At 42.3% G+C, this 16,669-nt stretch overlaps 1 protein-coding gene across 1 annotated transcript in view; it reads left to right on the top strand.

Annotated features, from left to right (window-relative positions):
• The window catches only part of LOC143987398 (uncharacterized), a 143,785-nt gene that overhangs the window by 66,769 nt on the left and 60,347 nt on the right, over positions 1–16,669 (top strand). The window contains exons 3-4 of the mRNA XM_077486082.1: positions 3,498–3,584; positions 9,894–10,412. Coding sequence (XP_077342208.1) covers positions 3,498–3,584; positions 9,894–10,412 — 606 coding nt within the window. The remainder of the gene's footprint in view (positions 1–3,497; positions 3,585–9,893; positions 10,413–16,669) is intronic.

Consider the following 16,669-nt stretch of genomic DNA (forward strand, 5'->3'; position numbering starts at 1 on the left):
CTGGCGTACTAAGTATTTCGGATTTTTCGAAATTCTGTCCGTCATACTTTGGTTTCAGCGGACAATCCGCTCGTCAGTAGGCTAGTTCGACGGACTAAGAATGGCGCATGCTCAGAAAGGATTTACACGGCGGAAGGTTGCATTGCTGTGTATTCGACTTCCTATTTCTAGTCCCGTCGTACGTGCTGTACACGTCATCGCGCAAGCTTTCGACGGACTGTTTGTGCATCCGTGTGTGGTCAAGTCCATTCATTCGAAAGTATGACGGACTGTCCGTCGGATTGTATGACGGACTAAGTAGGCCATACAGTCCGCCCGTGTGTACGCGGCTTCATGCCGCGTACACACGAGCGGACTGTATGGCCTACTTAGTCCGCCGAAACACATTTCAGCGGACAGTCCACTCGTGTGTGGGCTTCAGCGGACTTTTTCAGCGTGCAGTCCGGCGTACTAAGAATTTTGTTTTTTTAGAAATTCTGTCCGTCGTACTCGCATTTCGGTGGACAATCCGGCCGTGTGTATGCCAGTCCGCCATACTTTTGAAATGAGCGGACTTTTCCCGCCCGGAGAAAAGTCCGCTCATTTCGAGCGGGTATCCAGGTAGGCGGGGCCCGCGAAGGAGACGTCGCTGGCCCCGCCGCCTGGTATGGACTTAAAGGGGAACCCCAACGCCGAAAAAAATCGGCGTGGGGTCCCCCCAAGTCCACAACAGACCCTTGTCCGAGCACGCTACCCGGCCGGCCAGGAAAGAAGGGCGAGCGAGCGCCCCCCCCCCCTCCTGAGCCGTACCAGGCCGCGTGCCCTCAACATGGGGGGTGCCTTGGGGAAGGGGGGGCCGCGTGGCCCCCCCACCCCAAAGCACCTTGTCCCCATGTTGATGAGGACAAGGGCCTCTTCCCGACAACCCTGGCCGTTGGTTGTCGGGGTCTGCGAGCGGGGGGCTTATCGGAATCAGGGAGCCCCCTTTAATAAAGGGGCCCCCGGATACCGGCCCCCCACCCTATGTGAATGAGTATGGGGTACAATGTACCCCTACCCATTCACCTGTAAAATAAAAGTACAAAAAAAAACACAACACACGAGATAAAATACTTTATTGCACAGCTCCGGGGGTCTTCCGTCTTCGGGGGTCTTCTCGCCGGACTCCTCCGCTATCTTCTTGTAGCTCTTTTGCTAGCGGAGGAGTCCGGCTTTCTTCCTCGCCGCCAGCCTCTTCTCCCAACTTCGGGGGTCTTGTCCCCCTCTTCGGTTCTTCTGCCGGGCCACCGCGCCTTCTTATAGCTCTTTTACAGGCGGTGGCCCGGTCTTCTGTCGCCGCCGCCGCCGCCTTCCGTTCTTCTTCTTCTTCTTCTTCTTCTTCTTCTTCTTCTTCTTCTTCTTCTTCTCCTTCTTCTCCAGGAGATGTTGACTCGACGATCTCTCCGGCCACAATGCCAGGGCCGCGGCGGGACAAGGGACAAGGGGCGGTGTCACATGGCTTTATGTCACATGGGTTGGTCACATGGGTTGATGTCACATGGGGACTATGACATCGTAAGGGGGCGGGGTCACCATGTGACACCAACCCATGTGACATAAAGCCATGTGACACCGCCCCTTGTCCCTATATAAGTGGCCGCGCAGCGCGGCCCTGGCATTGTGGCCGGAGAGATCGTCGAGTCAACATCTCCTGGAGAAGAAGGAGAAGAAGAAGAAGAAGAACGGAAGGCGGGCGGCAGCGACAGAAGACCGGGCCACCGCCTGTAAAAGAGCTATAAGAAGGCGCGGTGGCCCGGCAGAAGAACCGAAGAGGGGGACAAGACCCCCGAAGTCGGGAGAAGAGGCCGGCGGCGAGGAAGAAAGCCGGACTCCTCCGCTAGCAAAAGAGCTACAAGAAGATAGCGGAGGAGTCTGGCGAGAAGACCCCCGAAGACGGAAGACCCCCGGAGCTGTGCAATAAAGTATTTTATCTCGTGTGTTGTGTTTTTTTTTGTACTTTTATTTTACAGGTGAATGGGTAGGGGTACATTGTACCCCATACTCATTTACATAGGGTGGGGGGCCGGTATCCGGGGGCCCCCTTATTAAAGGGGGTTCCCGGATTCCGATAAGCCCCCCGCCCGCAGACCCCGACAACCAACGGCCAGTGGCACCCCCCATGTTGAGGGCACGTGGCCTGGTACGGCTCAGGAGGGGGGGGGCGCTCGCTCGCCCCCCTTTCCTGGCCGGCCGGGTAGCGTGCTCGGACAAGGGTCTGCTGTGGACTTGGGGGGGACCCACACGCCGATTTTTTTTGGTGTTGGGGTTCCCCTTTAAGTCCATACCAGGCGGCGGGGCCAGCGACGTCTCCCTCGCGGGCCCCGCCTACCTGGAGACGCGCTCGAAATGAGCGGACTTTCCTCCACGTGTGTGGGCGAGTCCGTTCATTTCAAAAGTAGGGCGGATAGTACGGCGGACTTAGTACGCCGTATTAGTCCGCTCAAAAAGTGCCGTGTGTGGGCAAGTAGCCCGTTCGGAAATTCCGACGGACAGTCTGGCGTACTTTTCCGCCAGACTAAGTACGTCATACAGTTTGACCGTGTGTACGCGGCATTAGAAGTAGAAGGTAAGTATAAGCTGTTATTGGGGCTGGCTTTAGGCAAAGCTCAAGTTCCCACTATTTCACATACAGAGTTCTGCATCATTATTTTCAATGGCATAGATAAATAGTTGTCTAATATTTATTAAATAAATGGTCATTGGTTATGTATTCTAGTTATGTAATTACAAAAAATGGTCTGCAACGGAGGGCGATCTTTCTATGACACTATTATGTTCAGGAATTATATTTTTGCTTGTCAGTACCCATACCTAATTCAGGCGCCCTCCACCCCATGCTCTATTTAGTGTGCTTTTAAGTCACTGTGTGCCCTCTGTGGCCACACTCAACCCCTCCTTTGGTTGGTTCAGTGCTCATCCAATTTTTTAGGCAGTAGTTTGTTCATTGGAGCTTCTCTGGTTTGGTAAGTTTTACCCCCTTTGTTAGGGCAAACGTGATGACAACGACACTTTGTTCCCTGCTACTTTAACAATGTTATTCTGTATGTATATGTAATTTTTAGTTTTTGCTCTTTAATCGTTGTTTAATTTGTGCTTCTTTTGCACTCTGTATAGTATTGTGAAGTCTCTATTTCAGTTGTATATCCCCTGATTAAGCAACTATGAGAAACATGTCGGGTTAACATGCGAATCTTCAACTAAATCGACACAGCCAGATTTGTGTTCATTTATGACTATCTAGCCTATTATTTTCTATTTTGTAACTGAATCTGTGAGTTTTTAACCGTGAACTTTATTAAAATTTGTTATCTTTTTTACTTAAATTCTTTTTTTCTCATTATTTATAAGCACCTCAAAAATCCCCTATCCCTCTACTTTCTTTATTCTATTATTTGGGATGAGGTGCCAACTTTATGGGTCTTCTGCCATTAGTCAGACTTAAACTTTTTTGATTTAGTTATGTAATGTTTTCTTTTAAGAGAGCAGGTGGGTTCCCCTCCCAGAAGAATCACAGGCGAAAAGGGAGTGGGTCTTCTGATGAAAATATAGCTACAAGGAAAATTAAGGTAAACTTATTTTGTATGAATTCTAATGTAGTTTGTCTGAAATTATTTGGCTTATGTAAAAATATATTTATAGAAACTGTAAATATTATTTATTATCAGGTTTAAGGTGGTCAAAATGGCAACATTAGTAAGTCATGCTCCTGAGTTCTGAAGGGTCAGAGATGCTCTTTGTTGCATATGAAGATATTCCAATTTTCAATTCAGTCTTCTATGAGGCACTAAGTTTAGTGTTAAGCTTAAAGTAGAACTATAGCCAAAATTTTTTTGTTTTCCGTTTTGGATAGCATAAGGGAGGGTTATAACCCCTGTCATATTTTTTTTCCGCTGTTTGTGTCCCTTGGTGGAAAATTCCCTTCACTTTATGTCCCATAGCCAATCAGGAAGTGAGAGGAAATCCCTGCAAATTAAAGGAATCCCTTGGGGACCCCCAGATAGAACTAGTGTCCCTATGGGAAGATTTCCCCTCTATTGCTTTTCTGGGGACAACCCAAAATTTGGGATTTTCCTTTACTTTCAATGATAATGGTAAATAGGACAAAGAGAGAGGGTGAATCTCTTTAATGCAGGGGTATCAAACTGGCGGCCCTCCAGCTGTTGTGGGACTACAAGTACCTGTGGGAGTCATACTTGTATCTGTCAGCCTTGCAATGCCTCATGGGACTTGTAGTTCTGCAACAGCTGGAGGGCCGCCAGTGTGACATCTGTGCCTTAACGGGTTCATATAGAGAAGTAACAATGGACAAGTGTTCTAATCGTTCTGCATTCTATCCAAAACTAAGAAAAAAAGTTTTGCCTTTAGCTATACTTTAACCACTTCCCGACCGGCGCACGACGATGTACGTCGGCAGAATGGCACGGGCAGGCAAACTGGCGTACAGGTACGTCCATTTGCAATTGCCGCCCTGCCATCACGTGGGCCCCGCCAGGGCCATGCGCGTGCCAGTCGGGACCCCCGTGAGACCGGTCGGGGGTCCCGCGGACTTGATCTCTGCGGGGATACCCGCAATCGTCTCACAGGGAGGCAGAACGGGGAGATGCCGGTGTAAACAGCCTCTCCCCATTCTGCCTAGCAACAAGTGACACTGATCTCTGCTCCCTGTGATTGGAGCAGAGATCAGTGTTCACTAACACACAGCCCAGCCCCCCACAGTTAGTAACACGCCCCTAGGACACACTTAAACCCTACACTGCCACCTCCTGGTTAACCCCTTCACTGCCAGTGTCATTTACACAGGAATCAGTGCATTTGTATAGCACTGATTGCTGTGTAAATGACAATGGTCCCAAAAATGTGTCAAAAATGTCTGATGTGTCCACTATAATGATTGCTGATCGCTGCCATTACTAATAAAAAAAAAATTATTAATAAAAATGCCATAAAACTATCCCCTATTTTGTAAACCCTATAAATTTTGCACAAACCAGTCAATAATCGCTTATTGCAATTTTATTTTACCAAAAAACATGTAGAAGAATAAGTTTTGGCCTTAACTGAGGAAAAAAAAAATTTTTTTTTAGATATTTTTTTGGGGGATATTTATTATAGCAAAAAGTAAAAAATAATGTGTTTTTTTCAAAATTGTCGCTTTATTTTTGTTTATAGCGCAAAAAATAAAAACCGCAGGGGTGATCAAATACCACCATTAGAAAGCTCTATTTGTGGGAAAAAAAAGACGTCCATTTTGTTTGGGAGCCACGTCGCACAACCGCGCAATTGTCAGTTCAAGTGACGCAGTGCCGAATCGCCAAAAGTGGTCTGGTCTTATGGTCCGGTCTGAAAGTGGTTAAAGTGGATGTAAACCCGAAATGTTTTTATTTTTTTTGTCTGGCACAATATAGACTATGGGATTTCAGATCAGCTGTGCCCAGTCTTGCCACAAATAGTTAATCCAGCTCTGAGCAATCCTCATATCTTTTGTGAAATCTTTGTCAGTTCTTCCCCCTTGCTGTGATTGACAGGTAATTTACATATCTCGTGCAGTAGCCTAAGACATGCATTATTTTTTAATTCCCACCCAACTCCTTTCTTCAGCAGCTCTGCAAGGATTGGCTGTTCCACACCTCAGCATGATTTGGCATGCTGAAGTCATGTGGGGACTTTTCTGGGTTTTGACTGGATGCTAGTGATCAGCAGAAGTTCAGTGTTAGAAATACACAGGAGAAAATGCACGTTGATAAGGGGAGTGTAGAGGTGGGCGGGGAGTCTACTGACATCACGACTCCACCCACTGAGCCCTGGAAAGCAGACCCACCCACAAAATCTGCAGTTTTTTGGGTCCCATAGTAGACAGAGGGGAGACATTTGACTGATAAGTATACATGCAGGAGGCGTGTATATCCCTCTAGATAACAAGTGTTGCAGTAGTTTAGAAAGGATGAGAGTGGGTTTACATCCACTTTAAGTTACGATTTTCTAAGTGAACTGTATTTTTTCGCTTTCCTTCCACTCTCTCCTCCTCCTGCTCCATCCACCCACCATAGTAAGAGGGGGAAAAAAAGGAAAATAAAATTGGTCCAGAACCATTATAAGTTTTTCTTTAACAATGCCAATAGTATACTTCTATGGGGACACTCAGCAAGCAAGGGAGCCAGGAGTGCTGACGAGAGACCCCATAAGAGGGGATCAGGGCTATTTTATTCAAAACTATTGCACAGAGGAGGTAAGTATGAAATATTTATTATTTTAAAACAATCGAGGTTTGAAACCACAGTAAATATTTTTTTTAATATTGGCTAGCCTCAGATAAATAAATATTCCAGCCAATAGGGAACAGAAGGATAGTGTTACTGACTCCAGGCTCACCAAATATACACAGACTTTTGAGAAGAAAAAACGTTTTTGCCTAGTTTTCACAGCAAAAAATGATTTTTATTTCTGTAAACATAAACATGAGCCTCTGTAAAACAAAAGAAATGTGCACTGTTTCCTTGCAAAATGTTCAAACAAATATGTGCAAAGAGATATGATATAAACGAATTAAAAAATATGAATCACATGATTGCCACACATCACGTGACACACCACTAATAATTCAAAGTGCACAATATTAAATGAAAAAAAACCTAATCATATAAAGCAGTGTAAATAAAAAATTCATAGAAATAAGTGTGAAGAGTCCATCAAGCATACAGTCCATGTATATGTGCTGAAAAGTGCCCAGTGCTTTCAGTAAACATTGAAGTAGCAAATGTGCTCCAAAAGTACCCGTGCACTGATTGCAGCTTCTTACCAGAACCAAACTATCTCAAATTATAGAGATCATTAGCGACTGTGTGCAATCCAAAGAAACAGCACTCTCAGAACAGGAATCTCCATATACTGTACATCCAGGACCCAAGGCTCAAAGACCGGTATCCATCACGCTTCCAAGGTGGACTGCACCACTCAGGATAGGCATAAAAGAGGTGGTCTCATAGTGCAATTTGTTTTAAAAGAACATTTAATGACAAAAAAAAGTTGCACTTGCATTTACATTTTCCTTTTAGCTTTGGCGGGATGATGTCACAGACCCGACACCATCTGACCTGTTTCCCCGTAAGAGGCGTCTTCTGGGATTGGAGTGGTCTCAGACGTCAGCAGTCACCCTTTAAGGAGGAAGAGACAACAGAAATGAATATTCCATAAGAGTGGACCAGGAGACACCCACTGATCCTGACTGAACAACAGAAGGGTTCCACAAATAAAACGACCTATTAACCTCATCATAGAGTGAAAGCAATGGCATCACAAAAAATATATATATAAAAACTATATAGTAAAAAAGGGCAAATCAGCTAAGATTTCTAACGCTGATAAAATGTATTGGTCTCTCTGGCTCCTTCTAGTGATTACAAAAAAAAAGGACACTCAGTTCCAGTGGCCAAAACATATCCTTAGATCTGGAGTACATATTAATACAAATGTGTAAAAAAATTACCAAAGTTAAGAAAAAGTTAAAAAAACAGCCAAAATATATTTTATAGAAAATTACACATCTAATACAAAGAAATTATTAAAAATAAAAAATATTAAAAAAATAAGTAAATATTAAAAAGAAAACATAACTTTACTAAAATATCAAACATTATCAAAAAATATCCAGAAATATAAAAAAAAAGGGACTGTGGCTGAGGCTTGTTTTACTAGCTTTCTACGTTTATACATTTATATTTCTTCAGTAAATGTAAGTGCAACTTTATTTGTCATTAAATGTTTTTTTAAAAGGAGGCTCGCTATGAGACTTCCTATTTTATGCCTATCCTGAGTGATGCAGTCTGGTCTTGAGCATTGAGTCCTGGACGTATATGGGGATTCCTGTTCTGAGAGTGCTGTTTCTGTGGATTACACACAGGCGCTAATTATCTCTATAGTTATGTTATGGTAAGGAGCTGCAAATACTGCACGGGGACTTTTGGAGCACGTTTGTTACTTCAATGTTTACTGAAGCACTGGGCACTTTTCAGCACATATACATGGACTGTATGCTTGATGGACCCTTTACACTTATTTGTATCAAGACTTTTATAGTCAGGTGAATATGAAATAGTGCACATTAATATTTTTATTTTTTCTAAACTCATTATTTAAGTTAAAGTTTACACACATGACTGAATCAGTCATAGGAATTTCCCTACCTGTCTGTTCAGCCAGCAGAGTTTGAATTAGGAAGAGAATCTGAAAGCAATCAGCTTCTGCTTTTCTTTTTTTTGAGATTATCTATAAAACAAAGATTTTATATAAATAATAATAATAAAAAAATCTAAACATGAGTTCAATAAATAAATACATAATAAATAATGTAAAATAAAATTGAGCCAAAACCAAAATAGTTTCAATTTAGCTAACAACTAAAACTTATCTAAAAAAATTACAAACTTACTTTAATTTTCACAAATAAATTGAAAGCATCTAACCCTTGACTCTAAGACTGAGCTAACCTTATCCATAAATTCATGCTTAAAGCTGGGTATGCACTGGCAGTTTTTTGATGGCTTGAGGAATATTGCTTAAAAGTACTTCAAACGTTTGTCTGCTTTTAATATTTGATTTTAACATTTGATTTTAGAATGAAAGGACTTCAAAACACAAAAAACACAAACTGATAGAAATGTATTTGTTTGAGAAAAAAATTGACACCATGCTGATTCAAATTTTGTCATTACTATGGTCGAAAATGCAGCCTATAGTCTATAGTCTTTAGATGTGGTTGCCGCATTCGATTTCTTTTTTGTCATTATAGGAACACATTCAGCAAATGCAGAATAAACTTTGTGATCTTGTCAGAAATAGATTGTCCTGTGTGCTGCATAGAAAAATACATTGTATCCTAGTTATTTAAACTAGCACTTACCATGACCCCCCCCCCCCCCCCCTCCATGGATAGTAAATGAAGGGATACAGACATGTTTATAGCCCATATCAGGAATACAACCAGCCCAATCTTCAGTATACTTACCATATCCTTCGATAGTAGCAGTAATACCTAATCTATGCAATTCTTGTGTAAGGGATACTGATTGCAGACATCCAATGACAGCAAGGATGACCAGTTCATTGTAGCTGTACTTAGTAAACTGTAATCAAACTGATTATGATCAAAATAAAGTTTAATAATGCACACAACATTCATCCAATACCAACAGACCATAGGCAAAGCAAGTGAAAAATAAACATGACAGTGAAGCAAAACTAAACCAACAACCTAACTATTATACACTATATACAAATGGAGTGAAGCTAACATAAAGAGGGCATGACCAGGACTGGAACTGGGAGCAATAGGAGCAGAGAAGGAGTAACAGGATACAAGGTACTAGATGCAAGAGGCAGGGATCAGGCTAATCAGCGAGCAGATGTATGGCTAACAGCCAATTGACTGAATCACTGCTGTAAATCAAGGGAGGGGTTATAAACCTTCCCAGCAGCCAGCATCAGGTGGAGCCTATTTACTAGGTACGGCTGTTGGGAGACACCTGCTGGAGGCCACCAGAACTATGCCCTTCAGTTCTGGGAACCACAGTGCCACCAGCATGTGATCCAGGTCCTGACATCATGCACACAATAATATACCCATACCAATAAGCCAAGCTCAACACACCTAATCTGTTATAAATTATAGGAGCTAAAGGTACCACACTCTAGGCTGCACATTTCTCTTTAGCCTTAACTTTGGAGCTGTGCAGCATATGTAACATTTATTATGTTTTCTTCGTTCTATATCATTCTAGTTTTCACTATTGTTTTATTACTGTTGCTTTTTGACTTTACTGTAAGTAAAAGTATACATATACTGTATATGTTAAGTTTATGAATATTTATTTGTCTTACAGCTACAGACATCTTTCCCTCCAATTCACCTCAGTCTTATCTCTAACTCAAAACCATTGGATAAAAAACTCAAGGACTATGCATCAAATTCTGATCTTTCCAAAGACGCTCGAGGGGAAAAAATCAATTTGCCTCAAGTGGAAAGAGCATCAACCCCCAAACCTACTAAAGCATTCCCAGACAAATCCAAATATCCCAGAGATTTTGGATGCAACATTAGTAATTTGGCAAGCACACCTACATTTTTATTTGAAGGGCCAAAAGACTCCAGACTGGAAAAGCAAACTTGGCTGGAGGTTTCTTCTCCCAAGACAACCTCTGACCGCTTGTCTCCTGAAATACTCAAGACTGCAGAATGTCAGTCATGCAAGAACGAGAAGAGAATGAAAAGCGAATATGACAAGATCCTTTTACAATCCAAGAGAGAAAAGGAGGCTTTACAGTTGAGGATTAGTGAATTAGAGGCTCAACTTAAAAAGAGAAGCAACGTCAATCAGAAAACTGAGGAAACCCACGCAGGGGTGAGTGGGATTTATATCAAACTTGCTGTTTCTTTTTAAAAATATACTTTTTGAAGTCATTTTTTTTATAACTGATCTTGAAAACATGAGCTATAATTGCAGATCATGGGGCTCCATATAAAATTCTTGATGGAGCCCCCCAGTCTCTCGCTGTGGCACCGGGTAGTGTCATGAATTCTCAAACTAACTATGCTGTCCTCGGTAGCGTACAGCCATTTTCAATATCATTTGATCTTTTTAGGGTGTAAGTTCTCAGGGCCTTGGTAAAAATTTTATTGTGTCTTACCCCTTCCACCACCACAAAAAGCAAGTGCTGGACATTGGGGCTTACCAGCCAGTAAAATAGGGAAAAAAGTATTTTACTTTTTGTATTTTATATTATAACATAACTGCTAGTGTTGTAGCATACAACTACTCTGTTGCCTTAATACAGACTTTTTTTGTGGGACTACAAACCTTAGCTGCTATCAGTTTTAAACTGAAGAAAGAATGGGATTTTTCTACAGCCTCAAGAAGACTGCATTAGACATACAAGGTTATTTTAGAGTGCTGGCAAAGATGACCAGAAGATCTTCAGAACAATAAATCTACTTACAGTTAGGGAGAAGGCAAACAAGGGAGAGGTGTAACTAGTAACGCGACAATCCCAAGATTTTACTATGCACAGCTCTTCTAGATTCGAAACTTCACAGGTTGAAGGGTTATCATCAATGCAGCTGTTGCAACCCCTTATGATACACTACTGAATCTTTGTTTACTTCACAAACACAGATTTTTTATATAAAATTTTCCTTTAAACCTTCCTAGTGGGATTTCCCATCAACCCTAAGCACAGTTCACCAAGTGCTTTGATATCAAACCGTTTATATATAAACTGGAAAATTTTCACATTAAAAGATCAAGGCAAATGTAAAAATATACAAGCTATCTTAATCACTCATGTGTCACATTTGTATCAATTGATAAACACGTACAAAAAATCAATAACAGACTTTACAGGCACCCACGGGACACAATGAATATAAAATAAATTACTTTATTTACAACCATAAGGCATGAAAGCATGATTAACTCTAAGTCATTAAAATAAAACCATAGTAGTTGCATCTAATCTGTACAATAATACACTGGAAATACAGAGTGTAGCTTCTGTAGCTAGTGTTCAAGCTAGTCTTCATGAGTCAATGAAGAGCCTTTTGTTGGCCTTGTCCTCTCGGATTTAAATGAAGAGCCTTTTGTTGGCCTTGTCTTCTCGGTTCCCTTTTGTGCCCACCCAGGGAGTACCTTTATGCAAGTGCTCGCTCAGACAGGCAAGGTATGAACTGTATTCTTGTGTATATGCATATACAGTATATGTATTTATACTGTGTTTCTTTCTTATACACTGTATGTAAGTCACAGCTTGGTAATTGTTGATCTTCTCAATTTATATATTTATTTCTGTTAGTCCCTTAATGAGTCCTGAGGAAGCCATTATGTGAAACAAGTTGACTCATGAAGACTAGCTTTCACATTAGCTACTAAAACAATTAGTTTCACTCTATATTTTTGATGTATTATTGTACAGATTGGATGCAACTACTATGGATTGATTTTAATGACTTATGGTCAATCATGCTTTCATGCCTTATGGCTCTAAATAAAGTAATTTGTTTTATTTTCATCATTGTGTCCTGTGGGTGCCTCTAAAATCTTATATTGATTTTTTTAACATGTTTTCGCAAATGTAAAACTTGTATCACACACACACACACACACACACACACACACACACACACACACACACGCATCTACATCATTCCCTCCCCACAGGAGAATACAAAGACCATACAACAGTCACACAGCTGTTTCTGGGTAAGTACTCCCAGGTCTATGAGAGGAAACTCACACAAATCCAGGAAAAAGAGTTATTGTTGAAATGTGATATATGTAATGTCTGAAATTCAAACTGAGTTTGGGAATGCTGGTACTAGCTCCTAAAATAAAATAAAAAATAAGCAGAGCAGGGATGACTGGAAAAAAATCATATCTGCACTTTGTCCTAAATGCTGTTCTGACAACATTGGTGTTTGAACTAGCCACAGATGAACAGATTTTAGGATTAGTCCACCAGATGTGAACAATAGTACACGTTTGTACTGGCTCCACCCTCTTTTGACAGCTGTGTTTTTATTATTACTCATGTTAAAACTAAAACCAGGAATTGTGCTATACTGGAGGAAGCCTGCTGCCTGCTGTATATGAAGCGCTACCAATGAATCGATCACTGATGAACATCCTCCAGAGGTACAGTAGATGGTTGCATGTTTACAAGAGCTGAAGTCTTGTGATGCCGCGTACACACGATCGGAAAAAGTCAGACGGGAGCTTTTCATTGTATATTCCGATCATGTGTATGCCCCAAGTCGAAAATTCTGACAGACCTAGAAATGGAAAATGTTCTAAATATTTCCAACGGAACCAATTCCTATCGGGAAAACCGCTTGTCTGTATGCTGTTCCCGAAGGACCAAAAACGACGCATGCTCTGAAGCAAGTACGAGACAGAAGCGCTTGATGTGGTAAAACTAGCATTCGTAGTGGAGCTAGCACATTCCTCATGCAGCAAAGTCTGTGATCTTTTAATGCAGCGCATTCTTTTCTTCTTTTAATGCTAGAAGATTGAAGTTGTTTTGCTGCTCATATTCACACAGAGTTCTCACAAACGTATTTCTTCATTATTTCTTCTGATATCATGAATAATATTCTATTTTTTAAAGTCACGATCTCCATAATAATGTTTACAATTAGGCTTTATAGTCATCTTTTATTTTTTTAAATTTTATCAAGATCTTTTTTTGGGTTATTGAAAAATTATTTTCTAGTGATTTCCATATATCATTTTTTTTTGTGTCAAGGTACCACAATAACATTATTAGCTTTTATTTTTTATTATCCTCAAGGAGGTTGGTGTCCCTTGTTAATTTGACATTGTCTTTTAGAAATGTACCTGCCTACTCACAAACAAACTGGCCTATTTGAAGAAAAACACATAGGAAATGATTTTCAGAAAATAAAATCTCCATTTATTCTGGGTAACAAAATAAAGAGGGAGGCAACGCTGGAGAAACTTTTGGAATTTGCAAAGCCTTTTGGCTCCCAGGGCACACATCAAGTTTGTGGGGAAAAAAAATTGGTAGCTTGAGGAGTCCATATAATTTGGAGCCCAATCTGGTCCAGGACTCCCAGGGATTAGGCAGCAGCAGATGACATATCTGTTCCCAGGCTGTGGTACTACCACAGCCTGCATCTTCTGTCAAACCAGACTGAACCCAGGCCATCACTTTCTGCTCTTCGCTGCACCCTTCCCTCCACGCTTCCCTGCACCCTTCCCTGCACCCTTCCCTACAGCCTTCCTTGGAGACTGTGGCTCTGGTGGAGGACAGGAGGAGGAGAAGGAAGAGGAGGATGGGCTTGCTTATATATGTGGCTGTTCTCAACCCCTTTTGAAGGGCATCAAAAAGAATTCCCTCACAGATTTCAGCAATCTTGTGGCTAGATAGCAGCCATAGGCCTCTTCAGCATTGGGGAGCTCCTGAGGACATCACTTGCTTCCCTAATGAGGCCCAGTGCTGCCTCCTCCATCATCATCCCCTTCCTGGGCCTTCTGGTTCTAAGGCAGAGGGGAGGCACCTGGGATTGGGTGAGGCTCCTACTGGGCCCAGCTACCTCCTGGATGCCACTGTGCCCGCCCTCCTCCTGGCTTCCACTGGGCCCGACCTCCTCCTGGCTGCCACTGGGCATGGCCTCCTCCTGGCTGCCACTGGGCATGGCCTCCTCCTGGCTGACACTGGGCACGGCCTCCTGCTGGCTGCCACTTTCCAGACCCTCCTCCTGGCTGAGCTCATCCTGTTAATAAAAAAAGGATATTGTTTTAGTTTTTGCTTCATCAATCACACACAATTTTCAGATCATGACTTGCACTTTAAATGTTAATAGAAAAGGCTATCATTCTGCCCCCAGCATTTTTCATTCTTGTCCCAAACATTTTTGGCCACTACTGTCTATTGATATGTATACATCACTTTTTTTTAAATCATTAATTTGTTATCTAATATAACATCTAGTTAACATCATTAATATTAGAACAATAAATATATCTAAAAATAATATACCTGGCTCCAACTGGGCACATCTACTTCTTCCAGGATGGAAGGCCCAGGTTGTAGCCTCTGCTTGGGGTGAGGGAAGGGTGGAGGGAAGGCTGCAGGGAAGGGTAGAAAGAGATTCCCTGCCTTCAGTCTAGTCATCCAGAAACTGCAGTCTGTTGAGGTACTACAGCCTGGGGACTTGTGCTGCTGATGCTCCTGATCGGAGTGATATCTGGATCTTATTATTTTCCTTTTTATACATGTTCCTCAAGATCCCAATTTTCTTTTCCAAGAACACGATGGTTGCATCACAAATTCCAGAAGTTTCTCCAGCGTTGACCTCCTAGCTTGTTTATTATAATATAAGCTGTTTCACCTCCCACAAATTCCTCATCTTCCTGTACTTGTCAATGAAACTGGCCATAAATTCTGGGTCCTTAACCGGTTCCCGACCAGCGCACGACGATGTACGTAGACAGAATGGCACAGACAGGCATATTGGCGTACTGGTACGTCCAATCTTCAATGCCGCCCTGCCATCGGGAGTGTGCCGCCGGCGGCGCACTCCCGCGCTGGTCGGGAGACCCGTGAGTCCGGTCGCGGGACCCGCGGGCTCGATCGCCGCGGGCATACCCACGATTGTCTCACGTGACGGCTGAATGGAGGAAATGCTGTGTAAACAGCATTTCTCCATTCTGCCTAGCAACTAGTGACGCTGATCTCTGCTCCATGTGATTGGAGCAGAGATCAGTGTTCACTAAATGAAAGCCCAACCCCCCACAGTTAGTAACACACCCCTAGGAACACTTAACCCCTACACTGCCACCCACTGGTTAACCCCTTCACTGCCAGTGTCATTTACACAGGAATCACTGCATTTATATAGCAGTGATTACTGTATAAATGACAATGGTCCCAAAAATGTGTCAAAAATGTCCGATGGGTCCCCCACAATGTCGCAGTCACAATAAAAATTGCTGATCGCCGCCATTACTAGTAAAAAAAAAAAAATAATAAAAAATTATTAAAGTGGAAGTAAACCCATCGATTTAAACAGTTTAAAAAAATGGCATGCCGGGAATGCTAACTGCACATTGGCTGTGCTCTCAACCAAACTGTCAAACCACCCAATGGCTGCTGTCATAACGGATCACATGTGCAGCACTGTGGCAGCTGAAGATTAAATAGAGGCAAAGATGGCAGCTTCCGTGGATGAAAACGATAGGGGAGTTTACTTCCACTTTAAGAATGCTATAAAACTATCCCTATTTTGTAAACGCTATAACTTTTGCGCAAACCAATCAATAATTGCTTATTGCGATTTTTTTTTTTACCAAAAATATGTAGAAGAATACGTATCGGCCTAAACTGAGGGAAAAAATTGTTGTTTTTTTAATATATTTTTGGGGGATATTTATTATAACAAAAAGTAAAAAATAATGCGTTTTTTTTCAAAATTGTCGTTCTATTTTTGTTTATAGCGCAAAAAATAAAAACCGCAGGGGTGATCAAATACCACCAAAAGAAAGCTCTATTTGTGGGAAAAAAAGGACGTCAATTTTGTTTGGGAGCCACATCGCACGACCGCGCAATTGTCAGTTAAAGCGACGCAGTGCCGAATCGCAAAAAGTGGTCTGGTCTTTGACCAGCAAAATGGTCCGGTCTGTAAGTGGTTAAAGTGATTCATATTTTCTGTAAGACAATATACAAGACAAAAACACTAATGTCAGCCTAAACTCTCTTAATCTTATCCCAATATAGGCCTCAATTTTGAAACAGTATAGGTCACTGATGTACCAAAGTTAACCCCTTGTCGCCGAGCGTACGCAGATGTGCGTACTCGGCTTCCGGGTGTTATACCGGGATGATGCCTGCAGGTGCATTTTTCAGAGCGGGCGATTGGCTTTCCAGCCATAACAACCGATGCGGCTAAAAGTCACTCGGCTGTTATGCCGGAGGAGCGGGAGGGGACATCCCCCCTCCCGCCACTTCCCGCCGCTCTTACTGGGGCTCCCGTTCCATCAGGAGCACCGATGCACGATGCACGCTTCTGGCGGCTAGGGAGGGACTAGTAAGCAGCTTCATTGCAGTCTCCTAATTGTAAACACGGAAGTGACGTCATGACGTT

Source organism: Lithobates pipiens, unplaced genomic scaffold, assembly GCF_037356315.1.
Source record: "Lithobates pipiens isolate NorthernLeopardFrog02 unplaced genomic scaffold, aLitPip1_a1.2 Scaffold_18, whole genome shotgun sequence".
Taxonomy (NCBI): domain Eukaryota; kingdom Metazoa; phylum Chordata; class Amphibia; order Anura; family Ranidae; genus Lithobates; species Lithobates pipiens.